The sequence below is a fragment of the Melanerpes formicivorus genome, unplaced genomic scaffold (genome assembly GCF_026170545.1).
Source record: "Melanerpes formicivorus ecotype bairdi unplaced genomic scaffold, bMelFor1.0.p_v2 SCAF_81, whole genome shotgun sequence".
Lineage (NCBI taxonomy): Eukaryota > Metazoa > Chordata > Aves > Piciformes > Picidae > Melanerpes > Melanerpes formicivorus.
In genome coordinates this window covers 1,245,256-1,270,251 of record NW_027142433.1, presented here as the reverse complement: position 1 = coordinate 1,270,251, position 24,996 = coordinate 1,245,256, and the positions used below count along the sequence as shown (strand labels likewise).

General features: G+C 57.9%; 1 protein-coding gene across 3 annotated transcripts in view; it reads right to left on the bottom strand.

Moving 5' to 3' along the window:
- Positions 1-24,996, bottom strand: part of TEDC1 (tubulin epsilon and delta complex 1) — an 82,533-nt gene that overhangs the window by 43,174 nt on the left and 14,363 nt on the right. For 2 of the 3 annotated variants that reach the window (XM_068164536.1, XM_068164538.1), the window contains exons 4-5: positions 11,499-11,660; positions 2,089-2,187 (exon numbers count right to left, since the gene is read on the bottom strand). In XM_068164536.1, the coding sequence (XP_068020637.1) occupies positions 2,089-2,187; positions 11,499-11,660 (261 nt within the window). The remainder of the gene's footprint in view (positions 1-2,088; positions 2,188-11,498; positions 11,661-24,996) is intronic. The other variant, XM_068164537.1, reaches the window with a different exon arrangement.

The window sequence follows — 24,996 nt, the reverse complement described above, 5'->3', positions numbered from 1 at the left end:
GTCATCCATGCAGCAGTTGGTGCTTGAGGCACCATGAGCAGAAATGCCACAGCACTGCAGGGGAATAAAGCACATGGCACAGGTTTGGGGGGAAGAAAGCCCCAGTGGGCAGAGTGCTGCCATCTGCACCAGCACCTGGAACCCCAGGCACTGAAGCATGGATAAGAGATGTGACACTGAGAGGCTTCTTGGGACATCTTCCAAGGCAGCATCCCACTGCATGTCCACAGTCACAGCCCTGGCAAAGCCACCCTTGGGACCAACCCCTCTCCAGCCCACAGCACCTTGGTAGTACTGGGCCCTGCAAACATGCTGAGCAGGTGACCCCCAGAGCTGCTGTGGGGAAACAAGGCTGAGAGGAGACAGAGACTGCAAGCACTGCTCAGGTGCAGACAGCAAGGACTGTAACTCCTCCCAGCACGCTGCTGCCATCAGCCCCTGCCAGCTCCCCTGCTCTTGCCAGCATCAGCCACAGCACAGCAGCTGAGAGGGAGCAGCCCCTCTCCTGCACAGCTTTGAGGGCTGCAAGAAGCAATCCCAGCCCTGGCTGCCCTGACACAACAACTCCCATTTGGGATCAGTCCAAGCAGCAAAGGCCATAAGGAAGGAATTTCTACCCCCCAGGCACTGGAGGTGCAGGCTGCTTGTGGCTGCCCCTGTCAGAGCCCAGGAACTGCAGATGGAGCCTGGGGCCACTCAGCATTCTGCCACCCTGCCCCTGTCCCTCCCAGTGACCATCCCCCTGCTAGTGAAGGGCTGTCCCCTGCTCCATGAGCTTGCTGCTTAAGCCTGGCAAAGGTGGAAGGAAGGCTTGAAGCAAGGAACACAGCTGGCCACTAAGCCTTCCTGAGTGCAGCCCTTTACCTCACCACAATGTCAGTCTGCACACACCAGAACGTGCTTTCCCCTGCAGCCTGAGCCCCCACTGCCCTGCACAGCTGATGGTCCCCAGGAGAGGAAGCAGTGTGCATGGACTCTCACTGACAGCAGTCAGGGCCAGCAGGCCATCAGAGCATCACTGCAGCTTGCTGGAACTCAGCAGTGACATATTCAGGGCAAGGCTCTGGAGAAGAGAAGTGGCAAAGTCCTTCTGCACAGCCTGGATGCTTCTAGGACCAACCCTCCACCCCCAGCTGCACACTTGCTAAGCTCTGCAAGACTGAAAAGCACAGGCTCCAGAGGACTGTGCTGCTGTGCTCCCAGCTGCTGAGCCCAGAGCTGCAGGAGTGGGACTGGGGAGCAGAAATGCAAAGGAATCCCAAGCTTCAAAGAAAGGCACCTGGGGGTACCTGTCCCTGGAGGTGTCCAACCTCTCACCCAACACCTCATGACTAACTAACCCATGGCTGCAAGTGCCACAACCAATCCCCTCCTGAACACCTCCAGGGACAGGGACTCCACCACCTCCCTGGGCAGCACATCCCCAGGGCCAATCTCTCTTGCTGGGAAGAACTTTCTCCTCACCTCCAGCCTAAACCTCCCCTGGCACAGCTGGAGACTGTGTCCTCTTGTTCTGGTGCTGCTTGCCTGGCAGAAGAGACCAACCCCCACCTGGCTACAACCTCACTTCATGGAGTTGGAGAGAGCAAGAAGGTCTCCCCTGAGCCTCCTCTTCTCCAGGCTAAGCAACCCCAGCTCCCTCAGCCTCTCCTCCCAGGGCTGTGCTCCAGACCCCTCCCCAGCCTCCTTGCCCTTCTCTGCACATGTTCCAGGGTCTCAGTGTCCCTCTCACCTTGAGGGGCCCAGAACTGGACACACAGTCTGCCTGTTACTGGCAGCACAAGACAGGAGTCAGCCAAATGATCCCAGATGCTTTCACTCTACAAGCCTTTTCTTCTGTGACTCCTTCAGCCTCTCCCTGCCTACCAGCTCTCAGGAAACTCCACCTCCTACCTTTGTGCTCTGTCAGACTGGGAGGAATCACTTGGTGAATGCAGGCTGCAAGTGAGGAAAGGGAGACTTCAAGATGTGAGTCCTTATTTCCATTGGAAACCAAGTGAAGACCATGCTGAAAGGAGCAGAGCCTTGCACTGAGCACTGCTTGTGCAGAGCATGCTGAGCATCCCTGACTCACAGGAGAAGCTTTACCTGCTTGCAGCTCTCAGGTTGTCTGATGAGCTCCAGTTCTGTGACAGACAGATGCCCAAGGCTCTGGTCCATGTGGGAGCCACTGGTCAGTAGATGGATCTGGAACAGATTCAGTTCAAGGCCATTTGTCAGTGCAAGCAGCAGGTCTCCAGCAAGGCCATTAGCTACCATCCACAGGCTGCATGGATCAGAGTGGTGATGTGAAGCAGTGGCTGGGAGCCCCCAGCCCGTGGATGTAACTCCCAGCAGCACCACAGCAGACCTCCTGACAGCAGCCTGCAGGAAATTATGACCACACAGCACCATCCCCTCACAAATGGTGCAGCTGCTGGTGCACCAGAGCCACAGCAGGGATCCCTGCTGCTGCCACCCCAGCACATCTGGCAGCTCCTTCTTTTCCCTTACACTACACACACATTCTGTGCCCAGGACAGGAGAAACCACTGGCCCAGCACAAGTCTTGGCACAGAACCCTCAGAACAACTGCTTGTTTCTTCCTTTAAAGCAGCAAATGGCCCCCAGTCACTCTCCTGCTGCTACACACTGCTGGCTTTTGCTCACCAGGACCCTGTCCCAGCTGTGCTGGGGCTGGGGTCATCAACTGCTTGGTGCAGAAGCTTCCCAAGTTAGCCAAGGGGACAACACAAAGCAGCTCCTCCTGTCCAGAGCTGATCCCTGTGTGAGTGCAGTGACTGCAGCTGCCAAAGAGGACAGCAGTGCAGATGTGCCAGGCAAGGGCTCCCATTCCATTCATGCTCCTGTCAGAAGGCAGAGTGTTTGCTGCTCCTCTTCCTCTGTGTTAATCTGGGCTGCAGCATGCCCTCGGGGACTGACAGCTGCTTTGAGCCTGGCAGCCACTGGGTAATTATCAGCCCTCCCCTGGAACTTCAGACTGCTGCAGCCCCCCTCTCCCCAGCCCCTCTCCCCAGGACCCCCCTCTCCCCAGCCCCTCTCCCCAGGACCCCCCCTCTCCCCAGCCCCTCTCCCCAGGACCCCTCTGGCACAAGTGCCAAGCTGGCCGCGGTTAACACCAAGCCCAGCACTGCCCCCCCAGGCTCTGCCTCCCCTTGGCCACTTCTCTCCCCCCTGCTGCTCCACACTGCTGCCCAGCCTCAGTGCCTCCAGCTGCTGCCCAGCCTCAGTGCCTCCAGCTGCTGCCAAGCCTCAGTGCCTCCAGCTGCTGCCCAGCCTTAGTGCCTCCAGCTGCTGCCCAGCCTCAGTGCCTCCAGCTGCTGCCCAGCCTCAGTGTCTCCAGCTGCTGCCCAGCCTCAGTGTCTCCAGCTGCTGCCCAGCCTCAGTGTCTCCAGCTGCTGCCCAGCCTCAGTGCCTCCAGCTGCTGCCCAGCCTCAGTGTCTCCAGCTGCTGCCCAGCCTCAGTGTCTCCAGCTGCTGCCCAGCCTCAGTGCCTCCAGCTGCAGCAGTGGTTCCCAGAGGCCCCTGCAGCAGCAGCTGGCTGCAGCCCCTGCAGCCACTCTGAGGTGCAGCACCCAGGGCCTGCAGCGCTCCCCCCAGGCCAGCCTGACACTGCATGCCTACTCTGTGTCTCTACAGGCTCCTACTGACCACCACCACACACTGAGGCTCAAACAAGGCCTCAGGGTCCTGCAGCCAGGCTGGAGGTGGCTGTGAGCAGCCTGATCTGGTGAGAGGTGGCCCTGCCCGTGGAGGGGCTTGGAACTGGCTGAGCCTTGGGGTGCCTTCCAGCCCTGACAGCTCTGTGGTTCTAAAGAAGCCTTCCAGTGCCTGAAGGGAGCTACAGGAAGGATGGAGAGAGACTGCTGACAAGGGCCTGCAGAGACAGGACCAGGGCCAGCAGCTTTGAACTAGAGCACAGGTTTGGACTGGATGTCAGGAGCAAGTTCTTCACTCTGAGGCTGGTGGGACACTGGCACAGGCTGCCCAGGGAGGTGCTTGAGGCTTCTTCCCTGCAGATAGTCATAGTGTGGGTCAATGAGGCCCTGGGCAGCCTGGTCTAGCTGGGGATGTCCCTGCTGGCTGCAGGGAGGTCAGGCTGGATGAGCTTTGGAGCTCCCTCCCAGCCTGGAGCACTCCATGGTTCTGTTCTGCACAACTGTACAGGTGAGAGGAAGCAGATGAAGAGCTGCTGCTCCATGGCACTGGCATGGGCTGAGGAGGAGGCAGCTCTGCTTGAACCTCACAGCAAGCACTGCAGGAGTGCAGGCACAGCCCCTGGCTGGGCATGGCTGCCCTGCAGCTCAGCTCCCCTGCAGGAGATCAGTCTGACTCCCCTGGGAGAGGATGAACAGGGGGCCTGTGTTCACACACCCCACACAAGGGGACAAGCTGCTACTGGAAGAACCAAAGGTTCTCCCAGCCAAGTACCTCCAGACAAAAGGAGCTAAGCTTAAGCAACACAGGCAGCTGCAGAGTGGGGCAGCTTCTCCCAGCCCAGCTGCAGATGCATCCAACAACTGCAGTCAGAGAAACCACCTAGGCAGGGGCCTGAGAGTGACCTCATTGCTGTGTAAGTGCAGGGGGATGCCCAGAGGCTGGGGCCAGGCTCTGCTGGGGGCTGCCCAAGGACAGCACAAGGGGCAGTGGTGGAAGCTGAGGCAGAGGAAGTGCCATGGGAACAGGAGGAAGAATTATTTCCCTGTGAGGGTGGCAGAGCCTGGAGCAGGCTGCCCAGGGGGCTGTGGAGTCTCCCTCTGGGGAGGTTCTCAAGCCCTGCCTGGCTGTGTTCCTGTGTGAGCTGCTCTGGGTGCTGCTGCTCTGGCAGGGGCTTGGACTGGATGGGCTCTGGAGGTCCCTCCCAGCCCCTGACTCTCTGTGACCTCTGACTGGACAATCACTCATACAATCACCCATACACCACTGACAGAGGGAAGCAGCCAGCACCAGTGCCTGTCCCCAGCACCAGTGCCTGCCCCCAGCACCAGTGCCTGCCCCCAGCACCAGTGCCTGCCCCCAGCACCAGTGCCTGCCCCCAGCACCAGTGCCTGCCCTCTGCTGCCCAGAGGTCAAGGCTGTGTCCATTCCCTCTCTCCTTACAGCACCAGCTCCAGAGGCACACCCAAGGCAGGCCATGTTGTGTCATGCTGTGGCACAGGAGGCACAGCAAACCACTCCATCCCCAGGAGGGATTTCCCAGGCTGCTCTGCACTGGCACTGGCAGGAGCCAGCTCTTGCTCTCAGAGCTCACATTAGCAGCTTTATTGTCCCTTCTCCAGGACCTGCTCATGCCAGCCATGGCCAGCTCCTGCCTCACCAAGGGTTCCATTTCACATCACTTTATTGCTCTTACCCTATGTGCACAGCTACAATCCAGTGCTCACCTGCCTAACAGGAGCTCACCTCTGGAGCTGGCCTAGCCCTCTCTGCTTCAGGTGTGATTGCTGCCCTGCTCTGCCAGGGGCTGGGGGAGAGCTGGTCATGCCCAGAGGCCCAGCTGTTGGCCAGCAGCTCACTTGTTCCACTGCTTGTTCCACATGCTGACTGGGGTGCAGTGCATTTAACAGAGCCCAGAGCCAGAGTTCAACTCCCCAGGCTCCTCCCTGGGCTGTGCAAGGCTGCTCATTCACAGCTCCCAAGGCCAAGTGGCAACCCAAAGCCTAGCTAAAATCACCTGCACTCCCCTGTGCATCCAAGAGGGACCAAAGGCAGGCAGAGAGCTAGCCCTCTGGCCCCTGACAAACAGAAGGGTGCAAGAGGTGTGCCTCCACACAGCAGTTTGCCCTTCAGACTTCCATCTGCTGGAAGGTGGAGCAGCTCCATCTGCACCCCTGAGAGTTCTGAGGGCATCACAATGGCCTTACCCTGTCAGGCTGCCAAAGCAGGCCAGCCCCTCCGTGGTGAGCAGCCACTGCAATGCAATGCAGCAGCTCACAGCCTCAGGCTGCAAGACTCCTCAGCAGAGAGGGAAGTTTCCCAGAGGAAGCCTTCCCTCCAGCAGGACATGTGTGTGTGTCAGCTCCAACAGGCCCCCTGGGAGCTGGAGGCCCTGGAAAGCAGCTCATCAGAAGAGCCAGCAAAGAGGAGCAGCCCACATCACAAGCACTACCCAGCACTGGCTGTGCCCCCAGAGGCCTCCCTCCCTCCCTCCCTCCTCAGTGTCCTGCACCAGCTACTGCAGAGCTCCACAGCCTCACCACTCAGCAGCTGTGGGCAGGACAGAGCAGAGCAAAGCTCCAGCCACCACTTCCAGTCCTTGTTCTGTGCTTTGGAGAAAGAACAAGCATTTATTTCAGCCTGTTGCCCCCTCCTGTCTCCCTCCTACTACTTCCTTAGCCTGCCCTCAGGCAAGCCAGCACTATTCATTAAGGCATGAGTCATCTCTTCTCACCTGAAGCACTTGCTCCTGATCACCCAAGGGACTCACAGCCTTGGCACAAAAGCACGGGAACAGGAAAGATCTTTGGAGGTCTTTCATCCCACCTCCTGCTCTAACCAGGACTGTCACTGACACAGAATGAACCAGCTTGGAAAAGCCCTCAGAGCTCATCCAGTCCAACCTAGCACCCAGCACCCCTGGCAATAAACCCTGGCTCCAAGTGCCTCATCCAACCCCCTCCTGAACACCTCCCTGGATGGGGACTCCACCTCCTCCCTGGGCTGCACATCCCCAGGGCCAACAACTCTCTCTGGGAAGAACTTTCTCCTCACCTCCAGCCTAAACCTCCCCTGGCACAGCTTGAGGCTGTGTCCTCTTGTTCTGGGGCTGGCTGCCTGGCAGAAGAGCCCAACCCCCACCTGGCTACAACCTCCCTTCAGGGAGGTGTAGAGAGCAAGGTCTCCCCTGAGCCTCCTCTTCTGCAGGCTAAGCAACCCCAGCTCCCTCAGCCTCTCCTCCCAGGGCTGTGCTCCAGACCCCTCCCCAGCCTCCTTGCCCTTCTCTGGACACCTTCCAGCAGCTCAACCTCTTTCCTAACCTGAGGAGCCCAGAGCTGGACACAGGCCTCAAGGTGTGGCCTGAGCAGAGCTGAGCACAGGGCAGGATGAGCTCCCTGCTGCTGCAGGCCAGGCTGCCCTTGTGCTTTGTGTCTGTGAGTCTTGCAGGCCAAGCACCACCTCTGCTGCTACACCTCACCACTGCCCCTCAGCACAGGGAAGCTTCTCTACTGTGCTTGAGGCTGCCAGGCTGTAGCCAGGGGCTTCCAGTCTGCTAGTACTGATGGGAAGGGCATGGATCCATTTTGTAACTACCCACCTTGCAACTATGCATCCAACAGCTGGAGGAAGTTGTTAGCTTCATCCTCCTTCATCCTCCTTCCCACCAGGGCAAAAAGCCTAAGCTCTTTAACCTCTTCTTAGAGGTCATGGCCAATTCAGCTTGTCCTTGATGACCATGGCAGCCTCCTGCTGGATCCCCTGTGTGCAATCCTAACTTCCAGCACCCATACTGATACAACACAGAGTGGAGGAGTCATCTGCAGGCTAAGAGCACATCTCCCAAGTGTGAAGTGTTGTTCTCAGGAAGCCCCAAACAGAGCCTGTGGGACTTCAGAGCCTGTGAGTCACAGAAGGAAAGCTGTGGAAGTGACACCACTGCTTGGCAGAAAGGAGAGCTCCTGAGCAGCAGTCACTAAGCTGAGAGACACAACCAAACAGAGCAAGGGGAAGTCATAACTACCACTCTGCAGGGAAAGTCCTCTCTGTCAGCATGACTAAAGCCCAGAGCACTCCTTAGCCTTGGTACCCTGCAGAGCAGCAGCTCACCCCCAGGGCCTGGGGCAGGGAGAAGAGCAGCAGCTCCCACCCAGGGCCTGGGGCAGGGAGAAGAGCAGCAGCTCACCCCCAGGGCATGGGGCAGGGAGAAGAGCAGCAGCTCCCCCCCAGGGCATGGGGCAGGGAGAAGAGCAGCAGCTCACCCCCAGGCCTTGGGGCAGTGCAGCCTCTCACCCCCAGGCCATGGGGCAGTGCTGCCCTCTCACCCCCAGGCCATGGGGCAGTGCAGCCCTCTCTCACCCCCAGGCCATGGGGCAGTGCAGCCTCTCACCCAGTGTGCAGCAGCACAGACAGCTCACCCATAAAGAGTCAGGAAACAGCCACTTCTGCTAGAACTCTGCCAGAGCAGTGTGCCCTGCTGGCCAAGGAGGCCAGGGCCATCCTGGTTCTCCTCCCTCTCTACTCTGCCCTGCTGAGGCTGCATCTGGAATACTGAGTCCAGTTCTGGGCCCCTCAGTTCAGGAAGGACCTCAGGGAACTGCTTGAGAGAGTCCAGTGCAGAGCCACAGCAGTGATGGAGGCAGTGGAAGAGCTTCCTGATGAGGAGCCTGAGGGAGCTGCAGCTCTGCAGCCTGAGAGGTGAGCTCACTGCTGCTGGTAAAGCTGTGCAGGGTGACCCTGCTCTGGCAGGGGGTTGGACTGGATGATCTTTTGAGGCCCCTCCAACCCCTGACACCCTGTGGTATGTTGTGCTGCTGTAGCTGTTAGCACTAATGAGCAGTGTAACAAAGTCCCTTCCACAGCCACTCTGGCCCTGCACTTGGCCTGCCTCTCACTGACAGATCAGGGCACTGCACCTCAGCACAGGCCTGAGCAGAACCCCACAGCTGCACACATGCACCTGAGCACAGCTCACCATATCAGTGTGATCACACAGGGAGGAGCTGGGCTCTGCTCTCCTCTCCAAGCCCCCCTGAGGACAGCTCCCTGCACACTGCAGAGCACAGACTGCCTGCAGGGATCAGCACCAGCACCACTTACTGCTTGCAGTTCAGTCCAGTGGTGACAGCTGTGGAAAACTGAATGAACAGAGAAACTTCTCCCTCCTGCTGATTCTTCTGGATTCTGGAACCAGCAGGCCAGGGAACTGCAGCATAACTAAGCTGTCTCTTGCCTTTGTCTGACTGTAACACTCCTAACAGTCCCAGGTCAAGGGAGGGGATTCTGCCCCTCTGCTCCACTCTGCTGAGACCACAGCTGCAGCTCTGGAGCCAGCTCTGGAGCCTCTGCGCCAGGAAGGGTCTGGAGGTGCTGGAAGGTGTCCAGAGAAGGGCCATGAGGAGGAGCAGAGGGCTGGAGCTGCTCTGCTGTGAGCACAGACTGAGGGAGTTGGGGTTGTGCAGGCTGGAGAGGGGAAGGCTGCCAGGAGACCTCATTGTGGCCTTCCAGGATCTGCAGGGGGCTGCAAGAAAGCTGGGGAGGGACTTGTGAGGGTGTCAGGGAGGGATAGGACTGGGGGGGATGGAGCAGAACTAGAAGTGGGGAGATTGAGATTGGCTGTGAGGAAGAAGTTGTTGCCCAGGAGGGTGGTGAGAGCCTGGCACAGGCTGCCCAGGGAGGTGGTGGAAGCCTCCTGCCTGGAGGTGTTTGCAGCCAGGCTGGATGTGGCTGTGAGCAACCTGCTGTGGTGTGAGGTGTCCCTGGCCATGGCAGGGGGTTGGGACTGGCTGAGCCTTGAGCTCCCTTCCAACACCCTCCCAATTCTATGATTCCATGATTCTAAGTTATCAAACACTCTTCTTTGGATAGCTGCAGGGGCCTGGGTAACAACCCAGCTCCATTTCAAGGTACAATTGCTATGGGAACACAGAATGCACTGGGCTGGAAGGGATCTCCAAGGGCCATCTAGTCCAACCCCCCTGCAGAGAGCAAGGGCATCTCCCACTGGATCCTGCCCTCTGTCAAGAAGCTGAGCATGCTGCCCAAGCAGCACTTCTCTTGCTGATTTCAGTGCCTGTGAGAGCAGCTCTGGCTGTGCTGCAGGCCCCATGGCCAGCCTGCCCTTCCCTCTTCCTGGCTTTCATTAGCTGCAAGCTGTGCTGGAGTCGCCTAACGATTTGGTACTGCCAAGTACCACATAACTCAGAGCACTGCTGATGAGCTGGGGAGGTGTTTGCCTCACCTCCTCTAACACAAATCAGCCTGCCTTAAACTAGCAGCAGCTTACCAGGGGGGAAGGTGGCAGCCCCCCAGGCGGCCGGCGCCTCCCCAGCAGCATCGCCGTCTGCAGGCTCCGAGCCAAGCCCAGGCCTGCTCCTCACTCACACCCAGCTGCTCTCTCTCTGCCCACAGCAGGCAAGCATGCTTGCAGTGGGCAAAGGGAAGCAAAGGTTATTCTAGATGCTGCACACACAGCACCTGGTCTCTCCCTGGGGCTGTCACTCAGACCTCTTTCCCAGCAGTCAGCTCCTGTCAAGCACCCACTGTAACCTCCTCACAGTCTGCAGCTCTGCTCTGCCAGGCACAGGACTGGATACCAAGAAGGCATCCTGCTGTAAAACCTTCTGGCTCCAACTCTGACAGCTTTCTGATAAAGGTTGTTCCTTGAGGAGAAATTCCTCCAAAGGGTTCTTCCATCTCACAAAGGTTTCCTGTGAAGGGTCTGGGAACAGTTCCCAGTGGCTCCACATCAGATACCTGAAGAGAGCTGCATGGAGAGAGGGGGCCCAGGGAGGACACTACTGAGTAACTGTGAGGGCTACCTTTAGAAGCATCTTCTGAACTGGTCTCTGCAGTCACCATCTCTGCTAGCTCTGAGGAGGTAGGCTGGTGCCATTCTAAGCAGACATAGTATCACAGTATCAGTCAGGGCTGGAAGGGACCACAAGGCTCAGCCAGTCCCAACCCCCCTGCCACGGGCAGGGACACCTCACACTGGATCAGCCTGGCCAGAGCCTCATCCAGCCTGGGCTTCAACACCTCCAGGGATGGGGCCTCAACCACCATGATGCCCCCAGGGGTCTGTGGGTTTCAGACAAGGCACAGAAACATCATTCCTAAGCAGAACTGGAACCTCAGCAATGCAGAGGCCTGATTTCAAAGGAGGTGGATTCCAGGCTCTGCTCAGGAAGGGAAGCTGTGTTTTAGTTTGCTGTTACTCCTTCCAACATCCCTGTTCAACATTTTGAGTCCACATGACCAAATGAAGTTCTGAGTCATTACTGGTTTGAGGGACCAGAATGCTCTGTCCTGACTCTGGCAACCAGCACCAGAACAAGAGGACACAGTCTCAAGCTGTGCCAGGGGAAGTTTAGGCTGGAGGTGAGGAGAAAGTTCTTCCCAGCAAGAGAGATTGGCTCTGGGGATGTGCTGCCCAGGGAGGTGCTCACAAAAGGCCTGGATGTGGCACTTGGAGGCATGGTCTGGCTGTCAGGAGGTGTTAGGGATTAGGTCATAGGTTGAATTTGATGATCTCTGAGGTCTGTTCCAACCTGGTTGACTCTGTGACTCTGCCAGGAGACAGCCTATGGCTGCAGAGTGGTTTTTGTGTCAGGCTGTCAGAGAGACCTCTATAATGACTCTAAGCCCCCAAACACTGGGACACACACTTGGTTCCCCCAGGGCTCTGCCCCTCTGGGGAGGGGTGTGTGTTTGCATTGGAGGCAGCTCACCCCTCCCTACAGCACACACAGAGCCAGCAGACAAGAATGATCTTTATGCTTGGCACCAGCTGGCAAGGCTTCTCAGTGCTAAACAATGCCAGAGAGAATCAGAAAGCTCCTTTACCTGGTGCAGAAGTTTGGAGTGCTCTTGGTGCTGAGCATGGAGGCTCTGCCACTGCAGCCTCAGCCTGCCCTTCAGCCACTGCAGGTAGCGAACGTCCACGCTGCCTCCCGGCCCCTGCTCAGCTCCTGCCCCTTCCTGCCTGCCTGGCAGAGCAGCTCCACACTGGAAGCACAGGAGAACACCACAACGTTTCAGGTTAGCACAGCACAGCATAGAACAGACCTTCAAGATCATCATGCCCAACCCATCAACCAACCCAACCCACCCAAACAGCTAACCCATGGCACCAAGCACCCCAGCAAGTCTCCTCCTGAACCCCTCCAGGGATGGGGACTCCACCACCTCCCCAGGCAGCCCATCCCAGTGGGCAATCACTCTCTCTGTGTAGAACTTCCTCCTCACCTCCAGCCTGAACCTCCCCTGGCACAGCCTGAGACTGTGTCTTCTTGTTCTGGGGCTGGCTGCCTGGGAGAAGAGACCAACCTCTGCCTGTTTACAGCCTCCCTTCAGGGAGCTGTAGAGAGCAAGAAGGTCTCCCCTGAGCCTCCTCTTCTGCAGGCTAAGCAACCCCAGCTCCCTCAGCCTCTCCTCCCAGGGCTGTGCTCCAGACCCCTCCCCAGCTCTGTTAGCTTGGATGCTTTCAAACCACTCAGCACTTAAGAGCCTATAAGGCAAAGAGGCCAAAGAGGAGGGGGGGAAAGGAAGTTCCAGCAGCAGAGAGGAATTGTAATGCTCTAGGACACAGGCCTGGGAACAGCCTAACAAGGACTGAGGTCTGGACCAAACACTGCCCTCCCAGCTGCCATGTTGAGCTGCCTCCCCTCCCATCCTTCATCTTCCCTGCCCAGGGAGACAGTGCTCCTGAGACTGCAAGCATGCTGACACCCAGGTGGGAGAGCCACATTCTGACTGGATCTGGTAAGTCACACCCCCAGAAAACCAGCTACAGCCCTCCAGGGCCTTCCTGGCAGCCCTGCAGCCTGCATGCAGGGAGACTGCTGTGGGAGTTAAACCCTGCACAGGGACAAAAGGGCAGGCTTGTGCTTGCCCAGCTCTTGAGCTTTTCTCTGTCCAGCATTCCCCTGCTTGCAGGGCAGAGGAAAGGAAGCACCCAGCTGCCACTGGCCAGGAGTGCAGAGGCACTCCCAGCTCCACCTGCAGCACCTGGTTGGGCTTCCTGTAACGTGGAAGGAAGAAGGGAGCAGCAGAGAGGCTCTTTGTGTCAAACCTTGCCCCACTTTCCTGCTGCTGCAGAGAGAACAGCTGAACACAACACCAAGCAGCAGCCCCCACTTCCAGCTGCTGGATTGACCCTGCTTGGCCACTGGCACACAGCCAGTGAGGCCTTCCTCTCCTGCTGCCTCCCCAAGGAACATGGGGGCAACTCTTCTCCCCCAGCCTCTGGCACAGAGATTACTCACACTTACAAGAGATCTCTCTCTCCCCCTCCACTTCCAGCTGAGGCTCCTGCAGGTAGCAGATTCAAAGGGGTAGGAGGCCATGGGTTGGTTTATCTCTGAGGCCAGCAGCACCACTTGCAGTGAGGCTGAGCTGTCAGCTGCACCCAGCCCATGGAGAGCACCTACCACAGGCACAGCCCACAGCTCCTCACTGATTTGGTTACTGCAGCCTAGCAGAAGCAGTAACAGAGCTGTGAAGGCCTAGCTGCTCACAAGAGGTCTTCACCAGCTGAGCAAGGCTCTGCCAGTTGCTGGGCTCTCGAGACACTGAAGTGGAAAAGCTTCCTTGGAAGCTGCCTGCTGTCAAGCAAACACTCCAGCAGGTATTTGGAGCCCTAGACCCTGGCTGTGTTTAACCACATGTGCTCCCCTGCTTCTCAGCCCTCCCCTCCAGTGCAGCCTCATAAAGATGCAGCTGGCAGGCAGAGCTAGAACCTAGTTCCACTCTGGGTCCTGAACCAAAAATGCAAGCTGGAAAATGAAGAGAGTTTCATCTTGCCTTAACTGCAGACTTCAGCACCTCTGACTGTGATCCAACGGCCTCCTGCTGCTTCTCTCCAGCTGAGTGTCCCCTCAGGGGACAGGGCCCCCAGCACAAGGACACTCCTGTCACTTATAAGCACAGCAATGCTGCTCTGGTCACACAAAGTGTACCCAGGCTCCAGGCTTCTTCCCTTTGCTCTGGGGCTCAGATAAATGCATGCTGTAAATCACAGGGGTGCAGGCTGGGAAAGGCCTTTTCCTTTCAAGGGCACAGAGCCCTCCTGCAAAAAGTGAAGTAAAACCCCACAGCACCTCCTGCAAGAGCACTCTGCTTCCCTCAGCTGCCTTCAGCCCCTGCCCCTAAACACCAGGCACCAAGACCCAGGGCACTGCAGCCCTTCAGCCCCTGCCCCTAAACACCAGGCACCAAGGCCCAGGGCACTGCAGCCCTTCAGCCCCTGCCCCTAAACACCAGGCACCATGGCCCAGGGCACTGCAGCCCTAGCTAAGGACCTTCAAGGTTCAGATTGTCTTTCCCCTGCCAGGAGAAGCTTCTGAACTGTGAAACCACACAGACAGGATCACCAAGGTCACAGATGTCAGGGGTTGGAAGGGACCTCCCAAGAGCATCCAGCCCAAGCCCCTGCCAGAGCAGGAGCAGAGAACCCAGCACAGGGCACACAGAACACATCCAGAGGGGGCTGGGAAGGCTCCAGAGAAGGAGACTCCACAACCTCTCTGGGCAGCCTGCTCCAGGCCTCTGGGACCCTCCCAGGGCAGAAGTTCCTCCTCATGCTGAGCTGGAACCTCCTGTGCTGGAGTTTCCATCCACTGCCCCTTGTCCTATCCCAGGGAGCAAGTGAGCAGAGCCTGTCCCCTCCCTCCTGCCCCCCAGCCCTCAGCTATTGATAGACATTGATCAGATCCCTCTCAGCCTTCTCCTCTCCAGACTGAACAGCCCCAGGGCTCTCAGCCTCTCCTCCCCAGGCTGTGCTCCATCCCTCAATCATCCTGGTAGCCTCCCCTGGACCCTCTCCAGCAGATCCCTGTCCCTCCTGAGCTGGGGAGCCCAGAGCTGAACACAGGACTCAAGATGAGGTCTCAGCAGGGCAGAGCAGAGGGGGAGGAGAAGCTCCCTGGCTTGCTGGCCACACTCCTCCTGATGCAGCCCAGGATGCCCTTGGCCCCCTTGGCCCCCAGGGCACATTGGTGTGGATGAACTCAAGGAGCCCAGCAGCTGGGCAGTAGCCACTGGAGGGGTGACCAACATTACAACACTGGACAGGAGCAGCCAGAGAGCTGCCAGGCCAGAGGCAGCCCTGGGATTCCAGGATCAAAATGTGCATTTCCCCTGACTCTCCAGGCCAGCTCCAGCCTCCCCACTTGGAGGTTCAGCATGGCAGAACTGCTGCCCTGGGGGTTCAGCTGGGGAAGCAATGGCATCAGGCTGGATTGCTTTGGCAGTGCAGTGACAAACACCATCCTGAGCTAATGTTACTGTAGCAGCCTGCCTCATTAATATTAAAAGAAGGCAGCCAATGCATTTTTAACAGCTTCTCTCCAGTATTTATCTCCCAGCCTGCACAAAACATTGCCTTTGGCTGAGGAACACCTAGCCTGGCACAGAGTGAACAAGGGACCAGGAAAAAGCCTTACACATCCTGCTGTGACCTCAATCTCTAGTCCTGTCTACAATCTAAGACTCATTCCTGCTGTCCCAGTGGGAGAAAAGCCACTGAAGTACCAGCCCAGGCTAGAGCCCTTGCTTCCACACTGACTGGGAATGTCTCCAAGCTATGCAGCAGGATGGGCAGAGCCCCTACATTCACTTCCCAGAGAGAGAAGTGCATGGGATGCAGTCAAAAATCAGAGAGGGAGCAGTCAAAGCAGCTGCCCAGGGCTCCCAGTGGCCTTGGGATGCTCCACACCAGCTCTGCAAAAGATCCTCCCAGAGCCTCCTGCCAGACAACCTTGTGTGCTGCAGCTGCTGCTTGCCTCTGCTCATGTCCCAGAGAATGAGGCTGCTGGGCTCCAGCTGCAGGCTGGTGGTGCAAGGGCCACATCACCACCCTTGGAGCCACTGCTGTGGCAGGGGCAGAGCTGGTCTCAGACTGGACAATGTGGACCTGCCAGAGAGCCTGTGATTGGCATGACTTGAACAGAAGCTAGGATGAAGCCCTCCCATTCCACTCCCAGCCAAGCTGAGCTCCTCAGCTGCAAGAGCTGAAAGCACTGCTGCCAGAGGATCTCAACAGCCACCCATGGGCAAGGCTCAGAAAAGCAAGCACAAGAGGGGTGAAAGGGACCTGCACAGGCCCATTCCTGACCTCTCACCCTGCACACAAACTCAGCTCTCCTGTGGCAAGGCCCAGGCCAATCAGCAGCTAGGCCCCAGGACACCACACAGCAGCCAAGGAAGCTCTCAACTACAAAACTTACCTCAGGCCCCTACACACACCTCTGGCTCAGAGCTGAGCAGAGCTCCCCTGCTCAGGCTGCATGGTTCCAGGGCTTGCAAGGCAAAACATAGTCACAACATGGGTGAAATTTGGGCAGGGATCCAGCCTCCAGCACCACACAACTTTGGCCCCAAACATTCCTGCCCAAGCTCCTTCAAGTCCAATTGTTATGAAAGAAGGAAGCAAGATCACTCTCAAGCCATGGAACATGCTGGAAGGTGTCCAGGGCAGGGCCAGGAGGAGGAGCAGAGGGCTGGAGCTGCTCTGCTGTGAGCACAGACTGAGGGAGTTGGGGTTGTGCAGGCTGGAGAGGAGAAGGCTCCCAGGAGACCTCATTGTGGCCTTCCAGGGACTGCAGGGAGCTGCAAGAAAGCTGGGGAGGGACTTGTGAGGGTGTCAGGGAGGGATAGGACTGGGGGGGATGGAGCAGAACTAGAAGTGGGGAGATTGAGATTGGCTGTGAGGAAGAAGTTGTTGAGGGGTTTGGAACACAAGCCCTATGAGGAGAGGCTGAGGGAGCTGGGGCTGCTTAGCCTGGAGAAGAGGAGACTTAGGGGTGACCTTATCACTCTCTACAACTACCTGAAGGGAGGTTGTAGACAGGCTGATGATGGTCTCTTCTCCCAGGCACCCAGTACCAGAACAAGAGGACACAGTCTCAAGCTGCGCCAGGGGAGGTTCAGGTTGGATGTTAGGAAGAAGTTCTATACAGAAAGAGTGATTGCGCTATGGAATGGGCTGCCTGGGGAGGTGGTGGAGTCGCCGTCACTGGAGGTGTTCAGGAGGAGACTTGATGGGGTGCTTGGTGCCATGGGTTAGCTGTTTGGGTGGGTTGGATTGGTTGATGGGTTGGACACGATGATCTTGAAGGTCTCTTCCAACCTGGTTTGGTTTATTCTAATAAAGGTTTATTATTCTAATAAAGGTTTATTCTAATAAAGGTTCCCCAGGAGGGTGGTGAGAGCCTGGCACAGGCTGCCCAGGGAGGTGGTGGAAGCCTCCTGCCTGGAGGTGTTTGCAGCCAGGCTGGAGGTGGCTGTGAGCAACCTGCTGTGGTGTGAGGTGTCCCTGGCCATGGCAGGGGGTTGGAGCTGGCTGAGCCTTGAGCTCCCTTCCAGCCCTGACAGTTCTATGACTGGACTGGTGGCTGGGCAGTGTAGCCAATGTGGCCAAGCAGGTTTAATCCAGCAAATCCAACCAAAGTAGCAATGTAGGGGGGTGGGGGGAATCACAGCATCACAGAATCACCAAGGTTGGAAGAGACCTCAAAGATCAGCAAGTCCAACCTGGCCCCAACACCTCATGACCAGACCATGGCACCAAGTGCCACATCCAATCCCCTCTTGAACACCTCCAGGGATGGGGACCCCAGCACCAGTAAGAGGATCAGTGCAGTCCTCATGGCAGGAGTGCTGTGAGCCAGGCAAGTTGGATTCCCCAAGCACAAGGAACTGCAGAGAGCCACCAGAGATGAATGCACCCCGAGGAGAAAGGAGGCTGTGAGCCAAGGCAGGGTGAGAGACCCATCCCCAGCTCCAGGTCACACCCCTGAGCACACCCCCTGCATGCAGGGTGCTTAGAGAGGAACCAGAAGATGAGGAGGTTCCAACTTTTGCAGCAGAAATGGAGCTCCTCTCTCCTGGCTTGGAAGACAAAGGCATGCCATGCTCCTGGGGCCAGGCCTGCCAACAGTGGCTGGAGACAAATGCCACAAGTACTCCATCCAGGAACAAGCTGAGCAGCAGTGTTTGCAGGGAGCTGAGGAGGGAGCAGCTGTTCTGCACTGCTTGCTCCCTTGGAGGGCTTTGGTGACCTGGCACATGGCTGAGCTGGCTCTCCTCATACACCCTGAACTAAAGAGCCCCCCAAAGCAGTCTGACAGCAGAGCCCCTGCAGAGGCAGTGCAGAGCCTGCAGCATGGCACAAGCAGCACTGCACAGGAACTGCTCTGTGCTGCAGCCCACCCTCACTGCCTGTGCTTCTCCAGCTCACACAGGCCTCCCAGTGCCTCCTGCCCCAGCAAATGCTCCCTGCACAGTGGCAACCAGCAGGCCTCTGCTGCCTGCACTGCATGGAGCAAGGCAGGCAGGGCCTCTGTCCCCAGAGAGGCTCTTCTCTGACCAGGAGCTGCCACCTCTCGCTGCAGGAAGGAGCCTGGCTGCCACTGGCTCTTCCCAGCTGCTGTGGCTCTTCCTCAGCCATCTTCCAAAGGCCTCCAAGGCTCAGCTCTCTGCTTCCATATTTGGAGAGTCAAAGAGCTGGCTCTCTTCCCATGGAGAAGCAGCCCTGCAGGAACATGGGGAAGATGCCTAAGCCACAGACCTGTGCTCCCTGACACGACTCCTGGAGCAGTGCTAAGTGAAACAACTGCCAGCTGAAGCCTCCAGCACACACTGCCAGCCCAGCCCGCGCTGCACCTGGGCTCATCTGGCTCCAGACACAAACTCTTCACTCTCAGGCACTACTCAAACTCTTAGCCCAGCAGCCTGGTATCACCCAGGGGTGGGAAGGAGCATCTCTAGCTCCCTCACTGCAGGGCTGAGGAAAAGGCAAAGCCCTCAGACAAATCAAGGCAGTGAAGTGCTCCTGCAGGCTGCTCCTGCAGGCTGCTCCTGCAGCACTCCCAACTCAGGCAGAGGCTCTGCTGTGACACAACATATGTTAGGCTGGCTAATTACACAGCTCTCAATGGAGCATAGTGGTGCTACTGTTAATTAAGCAGCACAGCCAGAACTAACAGCAGCAGCCAGGCTGCCCTGCTGAATGCAGCCACAGGGCTGCCTGGGGGAGGGGGCAGAGGGAGAGGAACAAGCTGGAGAGAGGAATGTGGAAGGGACAACACTGCTCCCATCACCAGCACCACTGCTAATTGCACCTCCTCCAGACAAGCCAGGGTGCAGATCAGATGTGTGCATGGCAAGAGAGGTGGTGCAAGAGCCCCTCCCACATGGTGCCCCCAGGCAGCTCAGGCAGCAGGGCTGCTCAGAAGGCTTCCCCCAGAGCTGAGTGCTGACAGGTTGTGCTCACAGCAGAGTCAGCAGCTTGGAAATACCTCTGTGCAGCTCTGGGTCTCCACAAGGCCCTTCAGCCTCCTGTGCCTCCTGTGGAAACTGCTGCCATGGGTGAGCTGTTGGGTGGGTTGGGTTGGTTGATGGGTTGGACACAATGATCTTGGAGGTCTCTTCCAACCTGGTCTGGTCTGTTCTATTCTGAATTGCATCCAGGCCAACCTCTCACCCAGCACCAAGTGCCTCACCCAGGCTGCTCCTGAACACCTCCAGGGATGGGGACTCCACCACCTCCCTGGGCAGCACATCCCAAGGGCAAATCTCTCTGCTGGGAAGAATTTCTTCCTCACCTCCAGCCTAAACCTCCCCTGGCACAGCTTGAGACTGTGTCCTCTTGTTCTGGTGCTGGCTGCCTGGCAGAAGAGACCAACCCCCACCTGGCTACAATCTCCCTGCAGGGAGCTGCAGAGAGCAAGAAGGTCTCCCCTGAGCCTCCTCTTCTCCAGGCTAAGCAACCCCAGCTCCCTCAGCCTCTCCTCACAGGGCTGTGCTCCAGACCCCTCCCCAGCTTTGTTGCCCTTCTCTGGACACCTTCCAGCAGCTCAACCTCTTTCCTAACCTGAGGAGTCCAGAGCTGGACACAGGACTCAAGGTGTGGCCTGCCCTTACTCACAGCAGCATTCCCCAAGAGCTTTCCCTGGGCAGAGGGCAAAAGAGAAGGTGCTGAGGGAAGACAGAAAACATTAACACAGCTCCAGCCCATGGCTGCCTTGTGGAAACAAGCCTGCCTGAGGGGAGCCACAAGCCTGAGGCACCAGAGCACATCAGCCCCCTAGCCCATCCCTCCTCACTCATTCCAGAGGCTACCCAAGAGCTCTGCAAGTAGAGCAAGAGCACCAAGAGGCCTTCAAGAGAGCAGCCCAGCAGCACTGCCTGATCTTTGGAGCTGAAAGGGTTTAAACCACCACTGAAATCCCACAGCTGACTGCAGCCTGTGTTCAGCCAAGGCACAGAAAGCAAATCCAACACTCCTGGCAGGGCAGAGCTGAACCCAGAGCCTCTTGCAGTGCAGATAATGCCTCACTCTGCACCTCCTCTCCTGGAGCTGCAGCCCTGCTGGCCAGGGTAGCCAGGGGAGAGTTAGAAGGACGCAGCAAAGCCAACAGGAGGAGAAACAGTAAGAGCCCTCCAAGAGGGCCCAGGTGGGAGGCCTGCCAGGCCTTTCTTTGCCAGCTCCCTTTGTCCTCTGGAGGGAAATGTGCTTTGTTTGCACAGATCCTGCAGTGACCTCCAGGCCAACCCTGATCCCCCGGAGCACCACCCCGAGAGCAGAGGATGCTCTCACTGGAACCGAAGGGCACAGAAGGTACCAAAGGTACTGGCTGCTCCCTGCCGCTGGAGGGCAGGAGAGACCCTGAACCAGCTCAGTGCTGCTCGGCTCCCCCAGCAGAGGAGAGCTCTGCACAGGATCCAGCTGAGCACCAAGCCCGAGGACCAGCCCAAGCCTTCCTGCCGGCACAGCAGCCCTCACCCTCCTCTCCTCACCCAGGAGCTCAAGTGGTCCCAGTGCCTGGTGGTAGAACCCCCCCAGAACACATCAGCATCTGCAGGCCAGACCTTGCCAGAGAGGCAGCAGTCAGGCAGTGAGAAGCCTCTCTGATCAGCTCAGACTCCTCCTGCAGAGCACTTTACCTTGGCACGCTGTCTGAAAGGGGAAAAGCAAACCACACTCTCCAAAGTGTATTGACTGGGGCAGGCAGAGATGAGTGCTGCTGCCCACCCTGCAGGGAGCTGCCTTTCACTGGGCAAAGGCTCAGTGAGGAGCCTGAGGCACAGAATCAGCAGCCAGAGGAGGTCAGGAGGAACAGCAGGATGACAGGCAGACAATTGCAGCTATCATTTGGCACTTGGGCTTTAACCCCAACTAAGAAAGTTCACTGTAAGAGTATCAGCTGAAATGTGTGCCAGCTGCTGCATGGCAGGAGCACCCTTGAGAGAAGGCTGAGAGGGATCTGATCAATGCCCAGCAATAGCTGAGGGCTGGGGGCCAGGGGAGGGGCCAAGCTCTCTTGGGTGGTGCACAGGAATGAGCCAAGGAGCAGTGGAGACAAAGTGGAACAGAGAAGGTTTCAGCTCAGCATGAGGAGAAACTTCTTTGGTGTGAGGGTGCCAGAGCCCTGGAGCAGGCTGCCCAGGGGGGCTGTGGAGTCTCCTTCTGGGGAGCCTTTCCAACCCCCCCTGGATGCATTCCTGTGCAGCCTGCCCTGGGTGATGCTGCTCTGGCAGGGGTTGGCCTGGGGGAGCTCTGGAGCTCCCTTCCAGCCTCTAACATTCTGTGGTTCCCAGTTTCATCACCTGTGTCCACCTCTAGTTAAGCCTACAGGCAGTATCAGCAACTAAAGACAGCAACTAACACTCCAGGGCTCAGCAGGTGCCTGGTTAGGAAGTGACTTTTACAAGCACAAACCTCAAAGCACTTCTCTGCCTTAGCTCCTGGTAGAAGCCTTTGCAGGGTGGGCAGCAGTGCTCCAGGAGGCTTGTCAGCCCCACAGGAGTCCAGTGAGCTGGCCAGGGGACAGAGGGGCAGCACACACCAAGTATTTCAAGCTGCCAGGGGCCAAACTGAGGGGAGGGCAAGTCTGCAGGAGAAACTTCAGGCACCCTGAGCCCTGTGTTGAGGTTTGGGAGACAGCTCTCAAAGGCAGTGCTCCTCAGCAGCTGCTGCAACACAGCAGCAAACCCAAAAGGTAAGAGGGTAACTGAGTTACTGGGAAGGCAGCAGGGCAAAGCAGAGTGTAAGCAAGAGAAGGAGGCAGGGGAGCAAAGAAATGAAACCTGACAACTCACACGGCCCAGAAAGGTCTGGAAAGTGACCATGGCTCCCAGTCAGAGCCAAAAGGGTAATAGAATTACCTCCTCCAACCTCAGTGGAAGAGGTGAAAAGAGACGGGGAAAGCCCCAGGCAGCAGCAGGGCAGTGGCTGAGGGCAGTGCCAAAGGCTCCCTGCTGGAGGAGCAGCAAGGAGGGCTGCTCTCTTGGCACTTCCTGCTGATAAGGTGATGGATGGAGCAGCAGACATGGTCAGGTCTCTGAGAGGAAGGCATTCAATGAGATCAGCCTAGGCAGAAGCTTAGCTGGAGACAGCTGTGAGGCAACCTAGGCTGTGGCAAACAGGAGATGACTCAACTGTGAGCCCAGGAGCCAGAGGCATGCTTGGCTCCATTCTGCTCCCCCACAAGCAATTAAACTGAGCTCACTCTGGCAGGCTGCAGACATGCATGACTCCCACCAGCCATGACAGCTCCCTGTGGTGATTACTCTGGGAAGCACAGAAGGAGAGAGGCACCCAGCCTGAGAGGGCAGGAGCCAAGCAGAGTGAGGTAGTGGAGCTGGGAAGCAGTGTCAGTAGAACACAGCCTGGTGATAATGCCAGGCTGCAACACCACTGCCCCAGCTGAAAGAACACTTCAAAGCCTCCCCACAGAATTAAGCTACAGGGCAGAGATTCACTTCAGCTGCAGGAGTAACCCCAGTGCAGGCAGGAGGAGGCCAGGGTCACACAGCACTGCCCTGCACACAGCCTCACTTCAGCTGCAGGAGTAACCCCAGTGCAGGCAGGAGGAGGCCAGGGTCACACAGCACTGCCCTGCACACAGCCTCACTTCAGCTGCAGGAGTAACCCCAGTGCAGGCAGGAGGAGGCCAGGGTCACACAGCACTGCCCTGCACACAGCCTCACTTCAGCTGCAGGAGTAACCCCAGTGCAGGCAGGAGGAGGCCAGGGTCACACAGCACTGCTCTGCACACAGCCTCACTTCAGCTGCAGGAACAACCCCAGTGCAGGCAGGAGGAGGCCAGGGTCACACAGCACTGCTCTGCACACAGCCTCACTTCAGCTGCAGGAACAACCCCAGTGCAGGCAGGAGGAGGCCAGGGTCACACAGCACTGCCCTGCACACAGCCTCACTTCAGCTGCAGGAGTAACCCCAGTGCAGGCAGGAGGAGGCCAGGGTCACACAGCACTGCCCTGCACACAGCCTCACTTCAGCTGCAGGAGTAACCCCAGTGCAGGCAGGAGGAGGCCAGGGTCACACAGCACTGCTCTGCACACAGCCTCACTTCAGCTGCAGGAGTAACCCCAGTGCAGGCAGGAGGAGGCCATGGTCACACAGCACTGCCCTGCACTGCCCTCACAGGCCTGGAGAGGGCTGTGGTGGAATCCCTGCAGAAAAAAGGCAAGCAATCTCATTCAGCCAAGCTCTGACTGTGCCAGACAGGCAGAGTCCTACCAAGGAATTAGCTGCTCCTCAGGGAGCAGAGCCCCCAGGTCTGCCCTGCAGGCTCAGAGAGGGGCAGATGGGGCTTGTGCTGCAGGTCCCAGGTGCCAGTGGGACACAGGGAAGCTGAATTCCCTCTGAGTCACTGCAGAAAGATGTGCCTGGGCATGCTCACCAAAGCAGCCAAGGTGTGAGGACTGACAGCACTGCAGCACACAGTGGATGGGTGCAAAGAGCCTCTGCAGGCTGTGGCCATCAAGCACCAGGGGCAACAGCAAGAGAGAATTCCCAAGCAGCCAAGCACTGAGAAGCCCCAGGAGGTGCCCCCCAGCTGGCACTCCCAACCTGACAGACCTAGCAGAGTGGGGGATCACTCTTTCAGCAGAGCTGGCCAGGGCAAGGTTTGAGCTTTCACTTGCTGCCCCTGGAGTCACCAAGCCACTGAGAGAGCAGCCCAGGGAACCCCAGCAGGCAGGGACTGGAGCCTGGCCCTCTTGCCTCCCCAGTGCCTGCAGCACAATACAGGCTCTGACCATCCCCCCCCCAGTGTGCAAACCTCACAGACTGGAAGAGAGGCACTGGGGGAAGCTGCAGAGTCCTGCTTGCTGGGGCATCCCCTGGCAGGCACACAGTCCCCTGGCTCAGGAGACACTGCAGCACCACCCCTCCAACCAAATACAGGAGCAGGAGGCCACAGGAGGGAAGGTGTCCTGAAAGATCTTCTCAGCTAAGAAACAAATAGCTCCAGCCCCAGGCAGCCAGGCTGCTGAGCAGGCCTGGCCCTACCCACAGCTGCCTCAGCACTGTTCCTCAAGTGCCACTAGCCCCATCAGCCACAACCCCCTACCACCCCAGCCCCTGCACCGTGCTCTCACCACTCTGCAGCCTGGCATCCCAGGCCTCACTGAGCTTTGGGTTCTGAAGATGTAGTGCAGGCAAAGCAAGCTTGTAGAGGCCTTCCCCAGCTCAGGATCTGAAGGTTATGGATTCCCTGCAGCACCTGAGCTCCATGGCCATCAAGTGTCATGCACACCCCTGGCCCTCTATAAATAACCAGCCTGCAACCCTCCAGAGCTGATGGCAGAGTTCAGTCTGCAGGGGAAGCAAAGTGTGTTGCTAAGGAACTGCAAAGGGGAGAAAAGGCCAGAGAGTGGCAACCTGAAATGGAATGAAAGGAATTCATTCAATTGGCCCCTGGATGCTGGCTGTCTGGCACAGCAGCAGCAGTGCAGTGGGCTGGGGGCTTTGTTTCAGACTTAGGCTGAAATCCCAGTCACAACATGACTGCACCCTGCCTGCAGGGATCAGCTGCAGTCCCTCTGCTCCACACAACACCCCAGGCCACCCCTGGCCATTGCAGACAGCATTCTAAAAGCAAGCCATGTGAGTAGCAGCTGAGCTGGAGTTATGCCCACAGACCCTGAGACTCCATTCTGCACCTGAGGACAAGGGACAAGGATTCTCCTGCACATGTGTTCTCACTTGCAGACCAAGCAATGTGCCCTGCCAGCCAGCACTGGGGCTTGGGCCCTGCCAGCCAGCACTGGGGCTTGGGCCCTCTGACCCTGGCAGAGAGCTCAGCAATGCACAGCAACAAATAGAATCACAGAGCTGTCAGGGCTGGAAGGGAGCTCAAGGCTCAGCCAGCTCCAACCCCCTGCCATGGCCAGGGACACCTCACACCACAGCAGGTTGCTCACAGCCACATCCAGCCTGGCTGCAAACACCTCCAGGCAGGAGGCTTCCACCACCTCCCTGGGCAGCCTGTGCCAGGCTCTCACCACCCTCCTGGGGAACAACTTCTTCCTCACA